This window comes from Pseudogymnoascus verrucosus (assembly GCF_001662655.1).
Source record: "Pseudogymnoascus verrucosus strain UAMH 10579 unplaced genomic scaffold scaffold_38, whole genome shotgun sequence".
NCBI lineage: Eukaryota > Fungi > Ascomycota > Leotiomycetes > Thelebolales > Thelebolaceae > Pseudogymnoascus > Pseudogymnoascus verrucosus.
Window position 1 is genome coordinate 286894 of NW_017263689.1, and position 19480 is coordinate 306373.

General features: G+C 52.3%; 8 protein-coding genes across 8 annotated transcripts; 5 read left to right on the forward strand and 3 right to left on the reverse strand.

Moving 5' to 3' along the window:
• Positions 1–31: 31 nt before the first annotated feature.
• SEC26 (coatomer subunit beta) lies at positions 32–3643 on the forward strand. The gene is made up of 3 exons (XM_018276720.2): positions 32–619; positions 671–3093; positions 3188–3643. Exons 1-3 carry the CDS (start codon positions 315–317, stop codon positions 3334–3336), a joined length of 2877 nt encoding a protein of 958 aa, XP_018128249.1. The 5' UTR covers positions 32–314; the 3' UTR covers positions 3337–3643.
• Positions 3644–3893: 250 nt separating this feature from the next.
• On the forward strand, positions 3894–6208 carry LCB4 (sphinganine kinase lcb4). Its single transcript, XM_059463871.1, has 4 exons — positions 3894–4343; positions 4461–4514; positions 4605–5623; positions 5683–6208. The coding sequence occupies exons 1-4, from the start codon at positions 4166–4168 to the stop codon at positions 6010–6012; spliced, it is 1581 nt and encodes a 526-aa protein (XP_059319506.1). The 5' UTR covers positions 3894–4165; the 3' UTR covers positions 6013–6208.
• Positions 6098–7324, reverse strand: VE01_07287 (uncharacterized protein). The gene is made up of 2 exons (XM_018276722.2): positions 7027–7324; positions 6098–6963 (listed from the first exon to the last, which is right to left on the reverse strand). Exons 1-2 carry the CDS (start codon positions 7091–7093, stop codon positions 6302–6304), a joined length of 729 nt encoding a protein of 242 aa, XP_018128247.1. The 5' UTR covers positions 7094–7324; the 3' UTR covers positions 6098–6301.
• Positions 7325–7724: 400 nt separating this feature from the next.
• VE01_07288 (uncharacterized protein) lies at positions 7725–9578 on the forward strand (the record flags this gene model as incomplete). Its single annotated transcript, XM_018276723.2, has 4 exons — positions 7725–7825; positions 7943–8177; positions 8236–8827; positions 8883–9578. The coding sequence occupies 4 exons, from the start codon at positions 7725–7727 to the stop codon at positions 9356–9358; spliced, it is 1404 nt and encodes a 467-aa protein (XP_018128233.1). The 3' UTR covers positions 9359–9578.
• On the reverse strand, positions 9513–10735 carry VE01_07289 (uncharacterized protein). The gene is made up of 3 exons (XM_059463872.1): positions 10364–10735; positions 10147–10312; positions 9513–10091 (listed from the first exon to the last, which is right to left on the reverse strand). The coding sequence occupies exons 1-3, from the start codon at positions 10560–10562 to the stop codon at positions 9713–9715; spliced, it is 744 nt and encodes a 247-aa protein (XP_059319504.1). The 5' UTR covers positions 10563–10735; the 3' UTR covers positions 9513–9712.
• A 149-nt stretch (positions 10736–10884) lies between these two features.
• Positions 10885–15845, forward strand: ATG11 (oligomeric, coiled-coil, peripheral membrane protein). The gene is made up of 3 exons (XM_018276725.2): positions 10885–11068; positions 11127–11238; positions 11442–15845. The coding sequence occupies exons 1-3, from the start codon at positions 11001–11003 to the stop codon at positions 15411–15413; spliced, it is 4152 nt and encodes a 1383-aa protein (XP_018128256.1). The 5' UTR covers positions 10885–11000; the 3' UTR covers positions 15414–15845.
• An 87-nt stretch (positions 15846–15932) lies between these two features.
• On the forward strand, positions 15933–16430 carry VE01_07291 (uncharacterized protein; the record flags this gene model as incomplete). Its single annotated transcript, XM_018276726.2, has 1 exon — positions 15933–16430. Exon 1 carries the CDS (start codon positions 16017–16019, stop codon positions 16428–16430), a length of 414 nt encoding a protein of 137 aa, XP_018128255.2. The 5' UTR covers positions 15933–16016.
• A 28-nt stretch (positions 16431–16458) lies between these two features.
• On the reverse strand, positions 16459–17880 carry VE01_07292 (uncharacterized protein; the record flags this gene model as incomplete). Its single annotated transcript, XM_018276727.2, has 5 exons — positions 16459–16961; positions 17019–17281; positions 17334–17474; positions 17564–17778; positions 17840–17880. 5 exons carry the CDS (start codon positions 17878–17880, stop codon positions 16623–16625), a joined length of 999 nt encoding a protein of 332 aa, XP_018128257.1. The 3' UTR covers positions 16459–16622.
• Between the last annotated feature and the right edge of the window lie 1600 nt (positions 17881–19480).

The window sequence follows — 19480 nt, forward strand, 5'->3', positions numbered from 1 at the left end:
TCTCCAACGTGGTTCTAACTAAGGGGATAGAGCCGCAATTAAGAGAGCTTGCGGTTGATTGTTTGTTGATTCTCTGTTGATAAGCCTCACCTCACCAATATTTATACCCTTGGGGACTCCGACTCTACAATCTTTTAACTACAACTTCCTGTTGACGCCGATCCCTCCGTCGACAAACCCTCCGCAAACCGACCGACCGACGGCCACTGCCCGCGCATCGAACTGAAGCTGGGGAAACACGCAAGTCCTTGACCGACAAGGAGCAAAGCCACAGCCCACAGGTCCGCCCGATTCGGGGAGCAAACACACACACAATGGCCTCCTTCCTCGAGAGCTCCTACAGCTTGGTGCACCAGGATAACCTCTCTGATGTGCCCTCCATGTCCGAGCTGCGCACGCAGCTTGAGAAGGGGACCGACGAGACCAAGATCGATACCATGAAGCGCATCCTCACAATTATGCTCAACGGCGATCCAATGCCCCAACTTCTTATGCACATCATCCGTTTCGTCATGCCCTCCAAGAATAAGCCCCTCAAGAAGCTCCTCTACTTCTACTACGAGATCTGCCCCAAGCTTGACGCCGGCGGGAAGCTCAAGCAGGAGATGATCTTGGTCTGGTAGGTTCACCACATACATCTTCAATGATTCATAGCTAACTATAACTGCAGTAACGGGATCATGTTCGACTTGCAGCACAGCAATGAGTATATTAGGGGGAATACGCTCCGTTTCCTGTGCAAGCTCCGCGAACCCGAGCTCATTGAGCCCCTCCTCTCCTCGGTCCGATCCTGCCTCGAGCACCGCCACGCATATGTCCGCAAAAACTCTGTTTTCGCCGTCTCCTCCATCTTCCAGCTCTCGGAAGCCCTGATCCCCGATGCTGCCGACCTGCTTGCGGCCTTCCTCGAGACTGAGAGCGATCACACATGCAAGCGCAACGCATTCGCCGCGCTCTCGAGCATCAACCACGACAAGGCCTTGGCATACCTCAGTAGCGTCTTCGACGGTATCCCCAACGCCGATGAGCTAATCCAACTCGTAGAGTTGGAGTTTATCAGGAAGGATGCGTTCCAGAACCCCCAGAACAAGGCCAAATACCTGCGCTTGATCTTCGATCTCCTCGAGGCGGGTGCTTCCACAGTGGTATACGAGGCAGCGTCCTCCCTAACGGCATTGACGAACAACCCGGTCGCGGTGAAGGCAGCGGCTGCCAAGTTCATTGAGCTGAGCATCAAGGAGGCGGATAACAACGTGAAGCTTATCGTTCTCGACCGTGTCGATCAGCTACGTCGCAAGAATGAGGGTGTTCTGAACGACCTTACCATGGAAATCCTCCGCGTGCTGTCTAGCCCAGATATCGATGTCAGGCGCAAGGCCCTCGAGCTGGCCTTGGAGATGGTGTCAAGCAAGAACGTGGCTGATGTTGTGCTTCTCCTGAAGAAGGAATTGACAAAGACTGTTGACCAGGAGTACGAAAAGAACAACGAGTACCGCCAACTCCTTATTCACTCGATACATCAATGCGCCATCAAGTTCTCCGAAGTTGCCGCAAGTGTCGTTGACCTGCTGATGGATTTCATCGCCGATTTCAACAGCACCTCGGCTGTCGATGTCATCTCGTTCGTAAAGGAGGTTGTCGAGAAGTTCCCCAAGCTCCGCCAGACTATCGTCGAGAGACTGGTCTCGACCCTGAGCGAGGTCCGCGCCGGAAAGGTTTACCGTGGCGCACTCTGGATTGTTGGAGAATACTCTACGGACGCCAATGACATTAGAGACGCCTGGAAGCGGATACGCGCCAGTTTGGGTGAGATCCCGATACTGGCTTCCGAGCAACGGCTACTGGATGAAGGATCTGAGGGCCAGGAGGAGAAGGAGGCGGCCACGAACGGCACCGACAAGCCATCAGCACCCACCGGTTCAAGGAGGGTCTTGGCAGACGGCACATATGCGACCGAGAGCGCTCTCACAAGCACATCCGCAGTACTGGCAAAGTTGGAAGCTGTCAAGGCTGCACAAAAGCCGCCGCTCCGTCAACTTATCCTGGATGGCGACTACTACCTCGCCAGCGTGCTGTCGTCAACCCTCACAAAACTTGTCATGCGCCACTCGGAAATCTCCAAGGACGAGGCACGAACAAACGCCCTCCGCGCTGAGGCTATGCTGATCATGATCTCCATCATCCGCGTTGGACAATCGCAGTTCGTCAAGGCTCCTATTGACGAGGACTCAGTGGACAGGATCATGTCTTGTGTGCGATCGCTGGCGGAATTCGCGCAGAAGAAGGAGCTCGAGACTGTGTTCCTTGAAGACACCCGAAAGGCCTTCAGGGCTATGGTCCAGGTTGAGGAGAAGAAGCGCGCGGCGAAGGAGGCGGTGGAGAAGGCCAAGACTGCGGTCCAGGTTGACGATGTCGTTCAGATCCGCCAGCTCGCCAAGAAGAACGCGAGCGATGGCGCTGATGAGATTGAGCTCGACCTCGAGAAGGCGACTGGAGGCGACACTGCAACTGAGGATCTCTCGTCGAAACTCAGCCGCGTCGTCCAGCTCACCGGTTTCTCGGATCCAGTCTACGCCGAGGCGTACGTCAAGGTCCACCAGTTCGATATCGTCCTCGACGTCCTGCTCGTCAACCAGACCACCGAGACACTGCAAAATCTGTCTGTGGAATTCGCCACCCTCGGTGACCTCAAGGTTGTCGAGCGCCCGACGACACAGAACTTGGGTCCCCACGACTTCCAGAACGTCCAGTGCACCATCAAGGTCTCATCCACCGACACTGGTGTTATCTTCGGCAACGTGGTCTACGACGGCCAGAGCTCCACCGATAACAACGTCGTCATCCTCAACGACGTCCACGTCGACATCATGGACTACATCCAGCCAGCCACCTGCACCGAAACGCAGTTCCGCACCATGTGGACCGAGTTCGAGTGGGAGAACAAGGTCAACATCAACTCCAAGGCGAAGTCGCTGAGGGAGTTCCTGACGCAGCTTATGGCGTGCACTAATATGACGTGTCTGACCCCCGAGGCTTCGCTGAAGGGCGACTGCCAGTTCTTGAGTGCGAATCTGTACGCGCGCAGTGTGTTTGGTACGTTTTTATCCTTCTTTCTTCCGTTCTTCCATCCTTCCTTCACTTCTAGGGGAGTTATCAAGTATACGGGATATTTACTAACATATCACAGGCGAGGACGCGCTAGCAAACTTAAGTATCGAGAAGGAGGGTGACGACGGCCCCGTCACAGGTTTCGTCCGCATCCGCAGTCGCTCACAAGGCCTGGCACTAAGCCTGGGTTCGCTAAAGGGCCTCAACAAGGTCGGAGAGGTGGCTTGAGCAGGGCCAGCTGCTGGGTAGTTGAAGAAGAGGGGGGTTACGGAACATACTAGAGCGCCTTCGCCGGCTGCAAAATGGATGAATTATGGGGACTGTGTCATGTCTGGGTATGTTGGGAGGGGGGCTTTATGATTGTGATGGAATGGGGGAGGGGGATGTAGTGCTAGAAGCGTTACATTGGTATATAATGCGAGCCACGCCGTTGTTTTGCGAAGAGAGGAGGCGCAAGAAAAGAAGCATTGGGCGTTTTTTTATGTAGAGACGTAGTAGGCATTTGCAATAGTAAAGAATTGATAAATGAAAGGGATTCGACGATGTGTGTGCGTGTGTTTATTTGAGGGGGAATTCACTTGTTAGAGTGTTGTTGCTTGCAGGATGAATATATATAACAAAGTAAGTAATTGTTCACTCATTATTCACTCAAGCGGCCTTTCACATGCAAGACATTTCTTTGTACTTTATTCCTCGTATTTTAATGTTTCCCGTTTAATTAATTTATTTGCGTCTATTTTTGATCTATTTCCCCAGATCACAGGACAGGAACCCAGACCATCTAACCTCTCGGCGTTATTGTTCCGACCCGTACTACTACTACTACTACACTACTACACACCACTACAACCTTCCTTAGTAAGGTAGCCTGGGTAACGGCCATTGCGGGATTACTACCTACCTCCTCTTACTCTTATATTCACTGTCTTTATCTTCTCTCCTCTCTCCTCCTTCTTCTGTTCCTTCTTGTCTCCCCTCCTACTCATTCTCAAGCAAGAAATCCAAAACGAAAAGGCATATATACAGCATGCTTAGACCACCACACTCGCTATAAGTAATGACCGACCACCACGCAACACCCGCATCGCCCACCCGGGCCTCCAGCGACCCCTTCATGGACCCCGCTGCCCCCGACGCCTCCGGCGATGGAGACATTGACTTCGCGCGCGACACCACCCTCGTGGTCGGCAAAGATGCCAGCCTCACCCTCGGCACCGAGTCGCTGATTGTACTTGGTGAGCACTCCTCCTCCTCCTCCTCCCCTCTCCTCGCGCCCCTGCGCCGGACAGCCCGGCATTGGGCAGCACAGACACGATCCATGGAGCCAAACTAACGGGCTGCTTCGCGCCCAGATGACGATATTCAAAAAGACGGAAAGACGTCGTGCTGCGCGCTGTGCCGGCCCGGTACGCACCCCCGCCGCGCGCACTCGTGACAACAGCGAGACAGCGAGCCACCGCACTCCAACAAACAACAGAACTAACAGCGCAAAACAGGAAGCTCCAACACCCGCGCCATCCCCTTCTACAACGTCCTCTGGGCCGAAACCTCCGACACCCTCCTCACCATCTCCTTCGCGGCCCCCATCTCCAAAATCGCCGTCCGCCCAGAATTCCTCACCTACCCCCTCCCCCTCGACCCGGGACCAGCACGCATCTGGATCGCCAAGCTCCTCGACCGCGCGTACGGCGAGTCGCAGAAGCGCAAGCGCGCGAAGGTGCTCCTGAACCCGCACGCGGGGAAGGGCAGCGCGGTGAAATGGTGGATCAGGGATATTGAACCGATTCTCCGCGCCGCGCACGTCGAGCTCGATGTACACACCACCTCGAGCCAGGGGGAGGCGGTCACGATCGCAGAGAAATTGGATATCGAGGCCTTTGATATGGTGGTCTCGTGCTCGGGGGACGGGCTGCCGCATGAAGTTTTCAATGGGCTTGGAAAGCGCCCGGATGCTCGGCGTGCACTGGCTAAGATCGCGGTCGTGCAGATGCCGTGCGGTAGCGGGAATGCGATGAGCTGCAACTTGACGGGCAGCGCGAGCCCCAGTCTCGCAGCCCTGGCGACGGTAAAGGGTGTCGTGACGCCACTGGATCTCATCTCCATCACGCAGGGGTCGACGCGCACGCTGTCCTTCCTGTCGCAATCGGTTGGCATCGTAGCCGAGTCTGATCTGGCGACTGAGAATATCCGCTGGATGGGACAGGCGCGCTTCACCTACGGCTTCCTGACCCGACTGCTGAAGAAGAGAATATACCCGTGTGATTTGGCTGTCAAGGTCGTGATTGAGGATAAGGCTGCTATTAGGGAGCATTATCGCCAGGAGAGTGAGAGGAGGGGTACGTTGGGCGAGAGACGCGGGAATAAAGATGAGAACGATGATGATTCGGCGGCCAGCACGAGCGCGGCGAATGAGGAGGGATTGCCGACGTTGAGGTATGGGACGGTCAATGATAAGTTGCCTTCGGACTGGGTGAATGTTCCCTATGACACGTTGGGCAATTTCTACTGCGGTAATGTAAGATACCTCCCACCATTCCCATTTTCGCACACAAGGAAGTTTGTTAACATAAGCAGATGTCCTACATGGCCGCCGACGCAAACTTCTTCCCCGCCACCCTGCCAAGCGACGGCCTCATGGATCTAGTCTGCATCGATGGCCGCATCGCGCGCACCGCCGCCGTGGACCTCATGCTCGCCGTCGAGAATAACAAGTTCTTCGACAAGCCGCTCGTCAGCTACCGCAAGGTGCTCGGATACCGCATTGTTCCCCGCGAGCAGGAGTCGGGATACATCAGCATCGACGGGGAGAGAGTGCCTTTCGAGCCATTCCAGGCGGAGATTCACCGTGGGTTGGGGACTGTGTTAAGTTGCTCGGGGTGGAAGTACGAGGCGCAGGGCCCATAGTTGGGGGGGTGTCTTGTACAAGAGGGTAGGAGATGGGGAATAAGGGATGATGATGGATAGGATAGCGTTTGGAGATCAGTTTTTCGTCGCGTCGCGTCATGGCATGATATACCCAGGAGTTGCCATAGTCGAGGACGCTTGTATAATAGACTTGTGTAGATTGTACAGAATGCATTAATCGTCACCTCTTGCCAACACCAGACGCCGCTGTCCCTCCCATGCACTCCACAGCCTATTCCATCCTCCAATAATCATCTGCTCAAGCACGCACATCACTTTTTTTCTTCCTTCACTCCGCAAAACCCCCCCATCCCTCATCCTCCTCCATAACCACATCCTCCTTCTCATTCCCCGGCAACCTCTCATCAGCAAGCGCCTCCTTACACTTCTTCCTCACACTCTTTGTCGGGCTCTCCGTCCCCAACACCTTCAGCGGCTCCAGCAGCACCTCGAGCTCAACCCCCTTCCTCTTCTCCCCCAACCCCCCCGCCCGCTCCAACTCATCCACCCAAACATCAATAACATGGTACCTCATCCCATTCGGCACGCCCCTCGCCTCCGGCTCCAACGGTCCCTCCCTAAGCACCCTCATCTGCTCCTCCACCACCTCAGCTGTCCACCCCTTATCCGCGCACTGCGCAAACGCAGCCCCAACATACCGACGCGTCAGCAGCAGAAACTTCTCCATCCTCAACACATCGATGCGCGTCCACTCCCGCGCCATAGTAGTCCAGAACGCAGCCGTGAACGCGGTGCGGTTACTCGTGTGCGTGATTGCTGGGAGCGCGGCGAGGGAGGCGGCGAGGGATTGCTGCGGGAGCGGACGGTCGGTGAGCCACATTGTGTAGAAGAGCGCGGTGTGCAGCTTGAGGAGGGCGTCTTGGGGGAGGGAGCGCCGGCCGGAGAGGTAGGTGCGCAGGGAGTCGAGGGCGTTGGTGCGGGTTTGGCGGTCTAGAGGGGGGGGTTAGTGGGGTGTTCTACATATGTTTTGAACAATGGGGGAGGGGGAATTACCGGGAGAGGCGAGTTGTTTGACGAAGGGGGTTTGGGAGAGGTCGGGGGTTGAGGTTGAGTCGGTCATATTTGCGGTTTTGGAGGGACTTTCTTATCTCTCTTTTCGTCTGGGATGTAAAGAGAAAGATCGACGTTATCTGCGTCTAGTTTTCGAGGGGACGTATATTCTCGAATCGCCTACAGCTCGTCGCGCTATTGAGGAGCTGGGATTGTAAGAGCGAGGGGGTTCTGGGCTTCTGTCGCGGCTACGACGGGGCGCTGAGGTGGGGGAATGGGTTTTGAGGTGTCGGCGATAAATAAATTTTGGAGGAGAATTTGGCGCGGGGACGCTAGGCGCGGGGCGCTATGTGCGGGAGTGGCGTGCAGTAGCGTAGGGTCGATTGGGCTTGGCGGGGGGAGGATGGGAGGATGTTTATTTGATTTATTTATTTACGGAGGGATAAAGGTGATAATATTATAATAATTTGGATGAACTGAATCTGAGTATGCTAGATTTTAATTCTTGCTTGAAAGCTGAATCAAAGAGTGATGTTCGAATAAATTTACTTCTGGATTAATATTTTATTCGACAGTCAAAAAATATTAAATGCTAACAAGTTATCTCTCCCTCTGCCCAATGAGCTATTTACGGAGCATAAAAGCTATAAAAAAGAATGAGACCTGCCCTCTGATATATTTAGTTCTCGAATGTTAGAATCATGTCTTTGTCTGTCGCCGAAAGCAGTCTTGCCATGCTCTCGACAAAGAGAGCTGGTGACAATGAAGCTACATTCTCCAATGGAACAACCTCTTCTTCAGAGTCTACTATTAAATGCCTGACCTTCCTCATAAATTAGAGCCATGGCATCTATCCTGTTTCCTCTTCATCGCCTGTATCAATATATATATCTTTATAAATATACTGATCACTTAATAGCATGGTCAAGGTCAAGCGAGCACCTAAGTCCATGATCGGGGTCAACCGAGGCATGGTGGCCCGTGCACGGGCCCTCTCCGCCTTGTTGTCAACCTCCCACCTGCAACTTTCAAAGTCCAAGACTCGACCTCAGCCTCGCGACGATCGCGACCGTCAACGCGACCAGAAGCACTCAACGAAGATGCCACTTGATGACATGAGGGAGAGACACCGTCTGTACCATGGGACGACGAAGGTTTGTGATCTGACTTAAATTTCACATTTGAAGCCAATATTAACTCATTGCCATCCAGCCTGCCGAGGAGCTTGACCTGAGTGTGCTCAATACAAGACGTCAAATATCCAGACATCCGAGCGTCGCCAAGGCCCCATCCCAAGACGAGAATGACGACGTTGTGTTTTTATATGATACAAAGGGTCTGGAGAAGGAGAAAATCGGATGTAATTTTTGCGAGCTGGCCAAGTTCAGCACCCACTCCGACTATCCAGTCACTGTCACCAACAACGTCGACAAGGCCACGTTCCCCGAAGGATTTCACTTTATTGAGCACTCAATCCTGCGCGAAGGTGTTGCACGTGCAGACGCGGGGTTCAGGATGGGCTGCGAGTGCGGGGAAGATGGGGATTGTGAGTATCGAGGATGTTATTGCATTCAGGATATGGAGGCAAAGAAGAACAAGTTGGGGCAACCAAAAAAAGCGAACGCATATCTGTCGAAAGGGCCAAAGGCCGGCTGCTTGCGGAAGGATATACTCGACAGCAGATTGGTGCTTTATGAGTGCCACGATTCTTGCGCTTGCTCCAAGGATTGCATCAACCGCATTGTCGAGCAAGGGAGGAAGGTGCCGCTGGAGATTTTCCGGACATCTGACGGACGTGGATGGGGTAAGTGTCTTTCCCACTCCCGCACCTGCACCGGCATACATACTAACCTACCCAGGCGTACGATCAAGCGTGACAATACAAGAAGGCCAATTCCTCGACACGTATGTGGGCGAGATCATCACGAGCGCAGAAGCGCAGCGTCGCCGGGAGGATAGCCGTGTCGCCCAGCGCAAGGACGTCTATCTGTTTGCCCTCGACAAGTTCTCCGACCCCGAGTCAATCGATGAGCGTCTTTCAGGACCCTGCTTGGAGGTTGACGGCGAATTCATGGCGGGGCCAACCCGTTTCATCAACCACTCCTGTGACCCCAATCTGCGAATCTTCGCGCGCGTGGGTGATCATGCAGATAAACATATTCATGATCTGGCATTCTTTGCGATCCGCGATATTCCGGCTGGAGAAGAGCTGACTTTTGACTACGTGGATGGTCTGGAGGGTGATTTGGCCGAGGATGGAAAGGTTCAGAAGCACCATAAGGATATGACTGAGTGCTTGTGCGGTGCGCCGGAGTGCAGGAAGTTTTTGTGGTGATTGGGCGGGCTGTTGGGCAGGATTTACCTTGGGGGGCGGCGTGTTTGAGCATTTACGGCGTCATGATACCCGGTGTTTGTTGTGTTGGAGTACGGATCTTGACATGTTTGGCATGATTCTCGGAATGTATGGAGCTCGTTTTACATAATAGTGTCTACTATGATATACATAGATCCAGCGACGTGTAAATACACAGTTACTCCTGAATGGAATTCAAGAGATCTAATTCCATGATTTTAAATGCTGATATAAATCGTGAGCTATGCAGCCGCACGAGTATATGGCGCTCATCCCACAACTCGTCACCCCTTAAATTAACAATGATATACAGCGATCCAATGCCCTGTGACCTTCCTACTCATCATCACTATCCTCCTCCAGCACTAACGCCCTTAACTTCTCATCCCTCGCCCAATCCATCCCACTCCCCGCCACAACCCCACTCGCAACCCCCTTCATCAACCTCCACTTCTGCCGACTCCTCCTCACCTCCCGCTCCATCTCCTCAATCTTCCCCCTCATCTCCGGATCCGTAATACCCCCCTTCTTCTGCCCTTCCACCTGCTCCGCAAGACCCACCATCCTACCCGCCATCTCCGTGTTACTCCGCGATAGCACCAACCTCTCCGCCTCGATGGCTGTGAGTGCTTCCCTGGCAGCAAGCACTTGCGCCGCTGTAGCTGCTAATTCCGTAGACACATCGTCGCGCTGCTGGATCAGCGGGAGCAGATCCCTGTGAGGTCAGTCAGTTTGGTACAGTTACATATGGGAAACGCGGGCAAGCAAACCGTTCTATAGGACTAGCATTCGACCCAGCATGCACAGCTTTCAGTATCGGATTCGCCATCAGAATACTCTCCGCAATACTCTTCTTCAACGCATACCGCGCTTTGGCTTCCAACAGCGCCTGCTGCTCGGCTTGAAGGTCTTCATCAGTGACTTCGTCGGTGGATGCTGCGGGGTGTTAGATCACGTGCATCTATCGCGAGGGGGGGTTTGACTTGCCATTCTGCGTGGCTTCTGGGGCGCTGAGGAGGCCGATCTCAAGCTGGAGCTCTTCGAGGCGGTCGTAGAGGTCCAGGATTTGTCGCTCGAGTTCGGAGAGTTGGAGCTCAGTGAAGCTGTCTTGTGGGGCGTCAGGGTTTGTGATTTCTAGACCAGCCATTCCACTCGCGGCGGTGCTGTCAATGTCTGGAGCGGACATTTATTTATTTTTGGTGTTATTCCTCTTCGTGTGTGATATGTACGTGGCTGTGAATATGGCGGATAATGTGAAATATGAGTCTTTATCAGTCAGCATAGGCGTAGAAATGACGGATATCGACTTTTATGCATTTCCCCCTCCAAGACGACATGTTCAGCACAGTAACCCCCAGCATAAACAAACACGGCCACAGTGGCTGACGCCCTTTAGCGCAATCGCAATCGCGGCGCGGGATAATTTGGTGCCTGTGTGGCGGCGTGTGACGGGGTACGGGTGACGGGTGGACTGACCCTACATGCCTTAGCTCCGTCCTCCCAGGTCACTCACTCACTCATTCCTACCTCCGGGCAACCTCTTCCTTCTCTCCCCAACGCCCACCTTACAACTCCTCTCCTCTCTTCATGTTACCTTCCGAAGCTGTAGACTGAGCCCGGCGATATGGCGCTGCAAGTCTACATCGCGCATACGGGCGCGCGCCTGCAGACCGAGCCTGGCGCCTTCGCATCGTGAGCGCTACCTTGGAGGTCTGGGATGGGGGTGTACAGTGTGCTAACGTGATGGCAGGTTGGATGGGTTCAAGGCGTGGGTCGCGGATAAGGGGGGTGTGAGTGTGCAGAATCAGATATGTTTGACGGGGAGTGGGAAGTCGGTGAGGACGCAGTCGTTGTTTACTGAGGTATGTTACGTTGATGTGTTGGGGGACGGGAGACCCTGGAAGCAAGCTATGGTTGTGTGGCTGGGGATGGCGTCGCGATGGCCTCATACGTTATTTACCATAGGTGCCGTTGCTGTTCGACTTGAATAGCAGCTTCATTTTGGGAATGGGCTTATCATTTGCATCGATACAAGCTACAAACGCTGACACTGGTTCAACCACAGCACGAAATATTCGTATATAATCGCCTCATTCTTAACGTCTCCTCTTCGAACTCGGCCATGGAACAGGTCTCGCAGCTACCGATGCCCGCTACATACGAAATAGAAAACCCTCCCGATACTATAGCAGACCAAAATGACCTAGGCGCATGGAAAGACCTCTTCCACGCGCGGAGAGAATGGGCTTCCAAGGTCGTCAACGATAGTGAGCGCATGTCAAGGGAGGCACAGAAGCGGTTTGGTGAGATAGACGTGATTGCGCGCTCTGTCCATGCCGCTGTTGTCAACCTGGGGGGCCATGTCGCGGGACTTGAGCAAAAATTCCCGCAGACACAGAAGTGGGCGCAGGATATCGTAGATGAATACGATGTTAGGATTTCAGAGCTGGAGCAGTCGGCGAAGCTCTTGAGGACGTTGCCGGTGACAACGACCATGTTCCGATTTATTAGCGGAAAGAATCCAAAGGGTGGGAACCATCAGCCGAGCCTGGCGGACTTGATCGATATAAACGATATCCAGCAAGCAGGCGCCGAAGCCAGTGATGCTATATCAGCGTTAAGGACGAACCTGGATGATATGACGCGCGATCTTAAGAGGATTGACTCTGGCATGGATAAGATTACGAAGAAGGAAAAGGACAGCGTGGGGGCATCTGCTATGGCAAAAAGCGATGAGCCGGCAGGTCTCCTGGCGGATATCAAAGCCATTTTAAATAAGATAGGGAAGGATTACGAAAATCTGTTAACGTACGCGGATACGCAGAAATCGATATCACAGGCCTCCAAGACTGCCCTGCTCCATACCAGAAGCTTCTTGCCATCCCTCTCGAAGAGGTGCATGGAGATGAATGAGATTCTGGCTGATGCAACCAACATGCGCAATAGTGCTGCTGTAGAAGCTGTGGAGATCATGCAGGGGATTGCTACTCTTAATACGTTGTGCACTGAGGTGAACCGGAGGACTGATGGCCTTGAGATTTCAGATGATGGGCAGAAGTCCCTGGAACTCATATTACTTGTTGCACGGCTTCCTATTGTCTATGCGTCGTTCGTTGCCGAAGCTATCCGTCGCCGCGAATGGTCTGACAAGATGAAGAGCGACTCGTCTACCCTCGCGAACGAAATGGCCTCATTTCAGGACGAGGAAGGACGAAGACGTAAGAGGTGGCAAAAGAATACGGGCTTCTATTTCTGGGATGAAAAGCCCGAACGTAAAGTCCTGGGCCTCGAGGTTAATCTTCTGGGAGACGAGGATCAGCTCCCTCTAGTGTCGAGGCAAGATCTCGAGGATCTGGTTAACAAACTAAATTCCGCAAATGTACATCCTGATATTATCGCCGAAGTGTCTCAGATTGTTACAGATTTGAGCGCTCCCACAAAGCAACAAGCTAGGCGTGCAAAAGCGTTCAAAAATGGAAGTTTCCATGAGGCTTCAATGGGCCGCAGCACCTTGCTTGTCCGTGGAGACGATGATATCATCAGAACTCTGCAAAGCGAGAAGGCTAAGACCGAGACCAAGCTTAAAGGTGCGGAAAGCAGAGTGAGGAAACTCGAAAGCCTGCTGCACCAACAGAGTCATGCCTCGAGGACATCGTCCGGAAACATATTTCCTCTGCCTTCGGATGAACATGATGGAGCTAACATGGCTTCATCTCCTCAGTTCCGCGACGAGATTTCCAGACCTTCATCTGTCTCGTCCCGGCGCTATTCAGCGAACAAGACCCAGGATGACCGGGCTGCCACACAAAGGTATATACATCTTGAGGCTGACCTCATCGCCGAACGTGAGCGAGCAGCTGGTCTTGAGAAAGAGGCCGCCGCGAAGTCGGCGATGTTAACAGACCTCAGAACCCAGTTTGAGGAGGCTACATCGACCAAGCAGGATCTTATGCAGAACCTGGAAGCGCAGCTGCGGGAGTTTGGCACCGAACGGAAATCTCTCGAGGACGACAACAGGCGCCTCAAGAGCCAGCTGGAGGATTACGAGGACAGCATAGACCGGTCCAGGGAGAATGAGAGGCTGACGTTGGATGAGCAACTGCACACTCTGCGTACCGAACTCAACAAGGTCCGAGCTGATGCTGAAGCTGAATCTCAAAAAGCCCAAGGCCAGGTTGACTTTCTCCGCGGCGATGCCCAGCTACAAAGAGAGTCAAATGATAGCCTGCAGAAGCAACTGAATAAGGCAAGAGAAGAGAATAAGGAACTCAAAGATCGCATTGATTCCGCAGAGGATGGTCGACGAGAAGCAACCGCATCGCTTCGTGGCGTGCACTCCGTTCTGTTCCCCGCCTCCGATGAACAAGCTCAAACTCAGTCAACGGTGCTTGCTGAAAATCTATCGTCCCGTATTAAAGACCTTGTCACCCAAGCAGGTGTGCACGAAAGAGATCTTGCTATGGCACATGCCGATCGAGACGAGGTCAAAGAAAAATTATCAGAAGTCAGGAAGGAATTGGCAGATATTAAGGAAAAATTGAGCTCCGATGAATCGGAAAGTGTCAGACTACACGAGGAGATTGTTGGAGAGAGAGCGAAATACGCCGCCCTCGAATCTAACATGGCGGAACATCAGCAGGAGCTCACCAGCCTCCGAACCAAGTTTGCTGAAGGAGAGACTGGCTCAGAGGCGCTGCGAAGCAGGGTCAAGGAAGAGGAACAAAAAGTTACCTCACTAATAGCGCAGCTAACCAGCTCGAGGACCCAGGTTGGGAGTCTTCAGGAGCAGCTTAAATCTGTCGAAGGGCGACTTGAAGAGTCACAAGGCAAGCTCGAGAAGGTCAGTGGTAGGTTTGAAGGGCGCACTATGCGCGCTAAGGATCTTACCCAACGCCTCTACGCGCAGAATGATCGTATATGGAGACTCCTCGACCGACTCAGTTATTCTGTGTCAAGAGAGGCTGATTCTATGACAATCACCCGCATCCCGCGACAAGAGCGAGCCAATCTCACTGACTCTTCCGATCCCAGCTCAGCCATGCGACGGAGTATATCCGGCCAAGCGAAGAAACCTATGATAGAGAGCGGTGATCTTGAGCTCCTCTACTGGATGCATAACGACGATTCTGAGGTCGAGAGCGAGAAATACGAGGCCTATCTCTCTGCCATCGGCAGCTTCGACATCGAACTCTTCTGCGACACCATCCTGAAGCGCATCAAAGAAACCGAGCACCAAGCTCGCAAAGCCACACGTGATGCGCGAACCTACCGCGACAAGTCGCACGCCGCGCAGAAGGAGGCCCACGAGAAGATAGCCTACCGGCACTTTAAGGACGGTGACCTCGCCCTCTTCTTGCCGACGCGCAACCAGGCCAATGGCGCATGGGCTGCCTTTAATGTCGGCGCTCCGCACTACTTCCTGCGCGAGCAGGACACGCATAAGCTGCGCTCGCGTGATTGGCTGCTCGCTCGCATCCAACGCGTCGAGAGCCGTGTGGTGGATCTGTCAAAGTCAATGACTGGCCAGCTGTCGACGGCGGGCGACAATGGGTCTTTCGGCGACGTGAGCGTAGACGATAGTTTCGAGGATGACAATCCGTTTGACCTCTCCGACGGTCTGCGTTGGTACCTAATCGACGCCGTGGAGGAGAAGCCAGGCGCACCGCCGCTGACGCCAAGTCTCGGGAAGAGCACCGTCGCTGCAGCGAACGTGGATGCGACGGGGAGTATCAGGCACTCGAAGAAGATTTCCGGGAGCGCGGTAGACAACATCAGCAAGACGCTCAGCCGCAGCCTTGACAGCCGCCGTAGCAGCAACAACTCCCGCAAAGCAGCACCCTTTGCATCTACGCCTGTTAAGCAGCACGACAGCGCCGCCGTCGTCGACGGCGAAGACTCCCTGCACCCATCGTCAGCGGCGGAAATAACACCCCGGCCGAACCACCCGCCGCAGCTGCAGGCCGGCGGCTCGAGCGGGCTAGAGGTGCGCGACTCCGATGCTACTCCGGCGGTCTTGGACCGTCTCCTTGGGCCGTGAAGCTGACGGTGCGTGTTGTGTATTAGGCGACCACAAGCACAGGGACCAGCCCTGGGAAGAAAAGCGTGATTTGGGATAGTCTCTGGAGTTTGGATGTGAGCATTGATCGGGGACGGAAGTAGGGGGTGTTGTGAAAATGTTGGGGGGTGTCAGTTTTTATGGCGCATGGGTTGCGTAGATGGAGTTTGGGGGTGGTGCATCTTTGGCTGTCCATCCTTTACTGGCTTAGGGAGTCGCTTTGGGGGTTGCACGCATTTTTGAAAGCAGGGGATATTTTTATGAAAAGACTGGGTCTTTCGCCTGTATATACTCACCTTGATTTACGGAGATTTGTTGGCATGATATCTTCCAGGGCCGAGAAGTAAAATTTAGCTTTTAGTAGTATATTTTACAAAAACATATTGTATTACGGGCTGCACTCAACAAGCATAGAATATTTATCATTGCTAACTAGTCTCGATGATTTTTTTTTAGATATCTGACATGTTCGTTGTAGGGCAGAGTATTCCAAAATGGATACTTTGCCCAAGGTTGCTCTTCTGCATGGCCCCATTTTCAGACTTTCAGGCGTCCGCCTAACCCGCCAGTAACTGCGATTAATACATGCCTGGTGGAGGACCAACGCATCTCCGCGTTCTTGAGAACACCCTTCTTGATTTACATACTGCCGCCAGTCTCATACAAAAACAAGCTATGGCAGTCTATATATCCGTGCCCATTCTCGACGAGCTCGTTCAATCCGTCAAAGACAACCCTACTTATAAAGCTGTAAATGCAATGGCTTGTGGAATCCTCAGCTACTACTTTGCACCATCCAACGGTTATGTAATCTCGCCAGAACGTGGCCGAAACGACCACGGCGTAGATATGGCCATCTACCGCATTCGACGCCGTTTTCCAGACGATCAAAACACTCTAGACCATACACTCGTTGGAGTAAAAGGCTCTATGGCCCCTACCGAGCAATCTTTAGATCTACTCGAAGGTGCTCTAGAAAATCAACCACTAGACCTGTGAGCTGTTGGGCTATGATAATTAAATCCAACTCTATGCAATTATTGAACTATAATAACCCTTGCACATGGCAACTAATATACTCTATTTAACGATGCGACAGCTAGGAGGCTGCTGATAAGGGCAGCTTTTGTCGCTGTTTTAAGGAGCTCGTTGGCCTATTTTTCAAACTTCTACACCCCACCAGGGTCTGGCTTACAAGTATTTGTGCTCTGGAACCGGACTCATCAGCCTCCCCTTCTCAAGGGCGCTCCACACATTTTCGATACACCATATCTCCATATTCATCTGCGTCTCCACAGTCCATGTTCCCATATGTGGCAGGAGCATTACATGTGAGTTAGCGATCAGGCCTGGGTGGACCTTAGGCTCGTCTTCGAAGACGTCGAGTCCACATGACCATACTTTCCCCTCATCTAACGCCTTTACAAGGGCATCCTCGTCCATAACTGCCCCTCGGGAGGTGTTGACTATCACGACACACTCCTTCATCAACTCAAACTCCTTGGTGCTAATAATGTGGTGGGTGCTTTTCTGTTGATTCACTAGTTACTCTCGTATCTAACAATGGTGGCTAGGCATGGAACTTACATTCAAAGGTAAATTTAGAGATAGAACATCGCTAGTCCTTAATAACTCTTTGAAGCTAACGTATTTTGCTTCTCCACTTAGCTCGTCCGATAGCTTTGAGCGATTGTGGTACTGGACGGTCATGCCAAACGCAGTAGCTTTCTTCATAAGGTTCTGGCCAATCCCTCCCATACCTAATATACCTAAGATTTTGCCTTGTGGGTCGTGACCAAAAGGTGGTGGGGAGAAGCCCTTCCAGAAGCCATTGCGGAGTGCCACCATGGCTAAGATCCCATTAGTTTAGAGGCTAAGTCGATTATATAGAATGAATCTCACATGTGTTAAAGCCTCGCAGAGCTCCTAAGATAAGGAACATGTTCACATCTGCAGTAGCATTATCTGCCGCCATTGGCACATTAGCAACTCGGATATCGTGCTCTGTGCAGGTGTGCACATCAATCTGATCGTAGCCCGCTCCTATATTATGCAAAAATCAGCCACGGCTTTCTTCAAGTCTAACTCCCCAACTATTAGGCGATAAGGATAGAAGTCAGTAAGTTCCATACCATTATGAACTATGAAGTTTAGGCTCCTAGGGAGTATAGGCACGAGGTCCTCATCTATCCTGCCAGTAATGGCTACGCTCCCCACGGTCCTGAATGCTGCGACGACACCGTCGAAAGCGCCAGCCTTACACTCCTGTATAAATTCCTCGCGAGATCGAGCTTTGGGCTCAATAATTTCGGCCACGCAAGAGATTTTGGACCATTCTTTGTGCGCACTAAAAGTTCGGGATATCTGTTACCCGCCGGTTCATGTAAATGTTTTGCACGGGGACTTACAGCTCGATTTTTCCTAGGAGGAGAACTTTGGGCCTGGACATATTAGCGGTTGGAAGTTAGTAATCTACTGAAGGACGAAAGAGAGAGGAGTTGGGAGCAAGTATTTATATACAGGGCCTGTGATGGATAGGCCGATATAGGATATAGGTGCAGATAGTTTATAGTGGGTATAGCTTGGCCCCTTCCCCCCCAACCTCCCCCACTAGGCCCGAGAATATCCAAGTCGGGATCACGATAGAGATAACTGTCTTTACGATCAGTAATAGACAAGTGAGTCTATCTCTCTCGTGTCAAGTCAACAGGTGCAAGCACAGACAATAGAGCATCGACCTAAGTGGCGAGTTCGGCATGGATGATATTAATATTTATTCCCTAACTACAGTACTACATTATATCTATAGTATCTCAGGTATTTTGGAAAGGAGCCTTATTTACCGCCATTTGCAAGAATTCAAATCGAAAACTTCACATCAAGTAAAGGCTTACATGCATTATTCAGACTATTACGGTCGCCATTGACATCGCCATCAAAAGATGGGAATTAACCTGAAGGAGAATAAAAAACAGGTGAGCACAGGGGCGCAAATAAGAACCGATGAATCTAATCCAAGCAGGGAACTTGGGCGTTCTGACACTTTGGCTATGCGAACTAGCATTCCTCATTCTTCTTCTGGCCTTGCCTGACGTTGATCTGCCAGTAAAGTAATCCTAAGTAACTTCAAAAGGACGCCAACTCGCTGACAATTGCTACTCCAAAGGTCCCAGGACTTCGGCAGTTCCTCCGAACGCCGTTAAAGCTCGCGCTAACACATATTCGCATTGGTGGGGCGCACTGTTTGTCGACCTAGCGAAAACGCCACTGGAGCCTATCTTGTCGATCTCGTCGAGCTCGCGGACAACTTCCCCGTTTTCAATCCATTGAAAACGTTATGTTCACCCTAACCAACGTGACTGATATGACCAACAGGACCAATGTGACCAAGATTATCACGTGCGTACATAAGTCTGACTAGGGTGAACTGTACAATGAGGTACGATGAGGTTATTCTCTGTGGTTTGCGGGACTTTTGAAGGTTGTGGACCACAACTGCTATGTGCTTCGCTCAGCAAGCCGATAGTGGCTGAATAGACCCAGTGGATTTGGCTTCAGCGCTGTCAGGTTTAAAACGTGCGATAAAGAATAAGATCGCACGCAGCGTCCATCCGCCGAAATTGAATGCTCCGAGCACTTCCAGTAGAACTCCTAGTCTCTCTTTATACCCATCTCCTGGATGTCGAGGTCTCCTGACGCTGTTCCATTCTTCTAGAAAACGGAGTTGTGTTGAGGGAACTTGGACGTGCTCACTAGGATGCGGTAGTATTTGGCCCTGAAATGGCAGTTTTCCCGAACGCGCAGTCCAGCTCCCGGGTTGGTTTGGGTGTAAGGAAACTATCATATGGCACAAATATAAGTCACTAGCATACTGTAGAAAATGTCAGTGTTCGGCGGATACGTATCCGGGTAGTATCCGTGAACCTCACGGGTAGGGTATATACCCGGCGACGATCTGACGGGTAGGGTAGGTAAGTATCCGGATACATGAGGCTGAATATCGTATATAAAAATAGGAATAGCGTATATAAAAAAAAATGAAGCTTTTG

Excerpts from the sequence above, each read along its gene's own strand:
- VE01_07287 (XM_018276722.2), bottom strand. The coding sequence starts at position 7,093 with ATGACCGACTCAACCTCAACCCCCGACCTCTCCCAAACCCCCTTCGTC. Across the intron at positions 6,964-7,026 it reads CAAACAACTCGCCTCTCCCG|ACCGCCAAACCCGCACCAAC; the intron begins GTAATTCCCCCT and ends CCCCCCCTCTAG.
- VE01_07289 (XM_059463872.1), bottom strand. The coding sequence starts at position 10,562 with ATGTCCGCTCCAGACATTGACAGCACCGCCGCGAGTGGAATGGCTGGT. Across the intron at positions 10,313-10,363 it reads CCCAGAAGCCACGCAGAATG|CATCCACCGACGAAGTCACT; the intron begins GCAAGTCAAACC and ends AACACCCCGCAG. Across the intron at positions 10,092-10,146 it reads AATGCTAGTCCTATAGAACG|GGATCTGCTCCCGCTGATCC; the intron begins GTTTGCTTGCCC and ends CTGACCTCACAG.
- ATG11 (XM_018276725.2), top strand. The coding sequence starts at position 11,001 with ATGGCGCTGCAAGTCTACATCGCGCATACGGGCGCGCGCCTGCAGACC. Across the intron at positions 11,069-11,126 it reads GAGCCTGGCGCCTTCGCATC|GTTGGATGGGTTCAAGGCGT; the intron begins GTGAGCGCTACC and ends ACGTGATGGCAG. Across the intron at positions 11,239-11,441 it reads CGCAGTCGTTGTTTACTGAG|CACGAAATATTCGTATATAA; the intron begins GTATGTTACGTT and ends GTTCAACCACAG.
- LCB4 (XM_059463871.1), top strand. The coding sequence starts at position 4,166 with ATGACCGACCACCACGCAACACCCGCATCGCCCACCCGGGCCTCCAGC. Across the intron at positions 4,344-4,460 it reads CGAGTCGCTGATTGTACTTG|ATGACGATATTCAAAAAGAC; the intron begins GTGAGCACTCCT and ends CTTCGCGCCCAG. Across the intron at positions 4,515-4,604 it reads CTGCGCGCTGTGCCGGCCCG|GAAGCTCCAACACCCGCGCC; the intron begins GTACGCACCCCC and ends AGCGCAAAACAG.
- SEC26 (XM_018276720.2), top strand. The coding sequence starts at position 315 with ATGGCCTCCTTCCTCGAGAGCTCCTACAGCTTGGTGCACCAGGATAAC. Across the intron at positions 620-670 it reads CAGGAGATGATCTTGGTCTG|TAACGGGATCATGTTCGACT; the intron begins GTAGGTTCACCA and ends CTATAACTGCAG. Across the intron at positions 3,094-3,187 it reads GTACGCGCGCAGTGTGTTTG|GCGAGGACGCGCTAGCAAAC; the intron begins GTACGTTTTTAT and ends AACATATCACAG.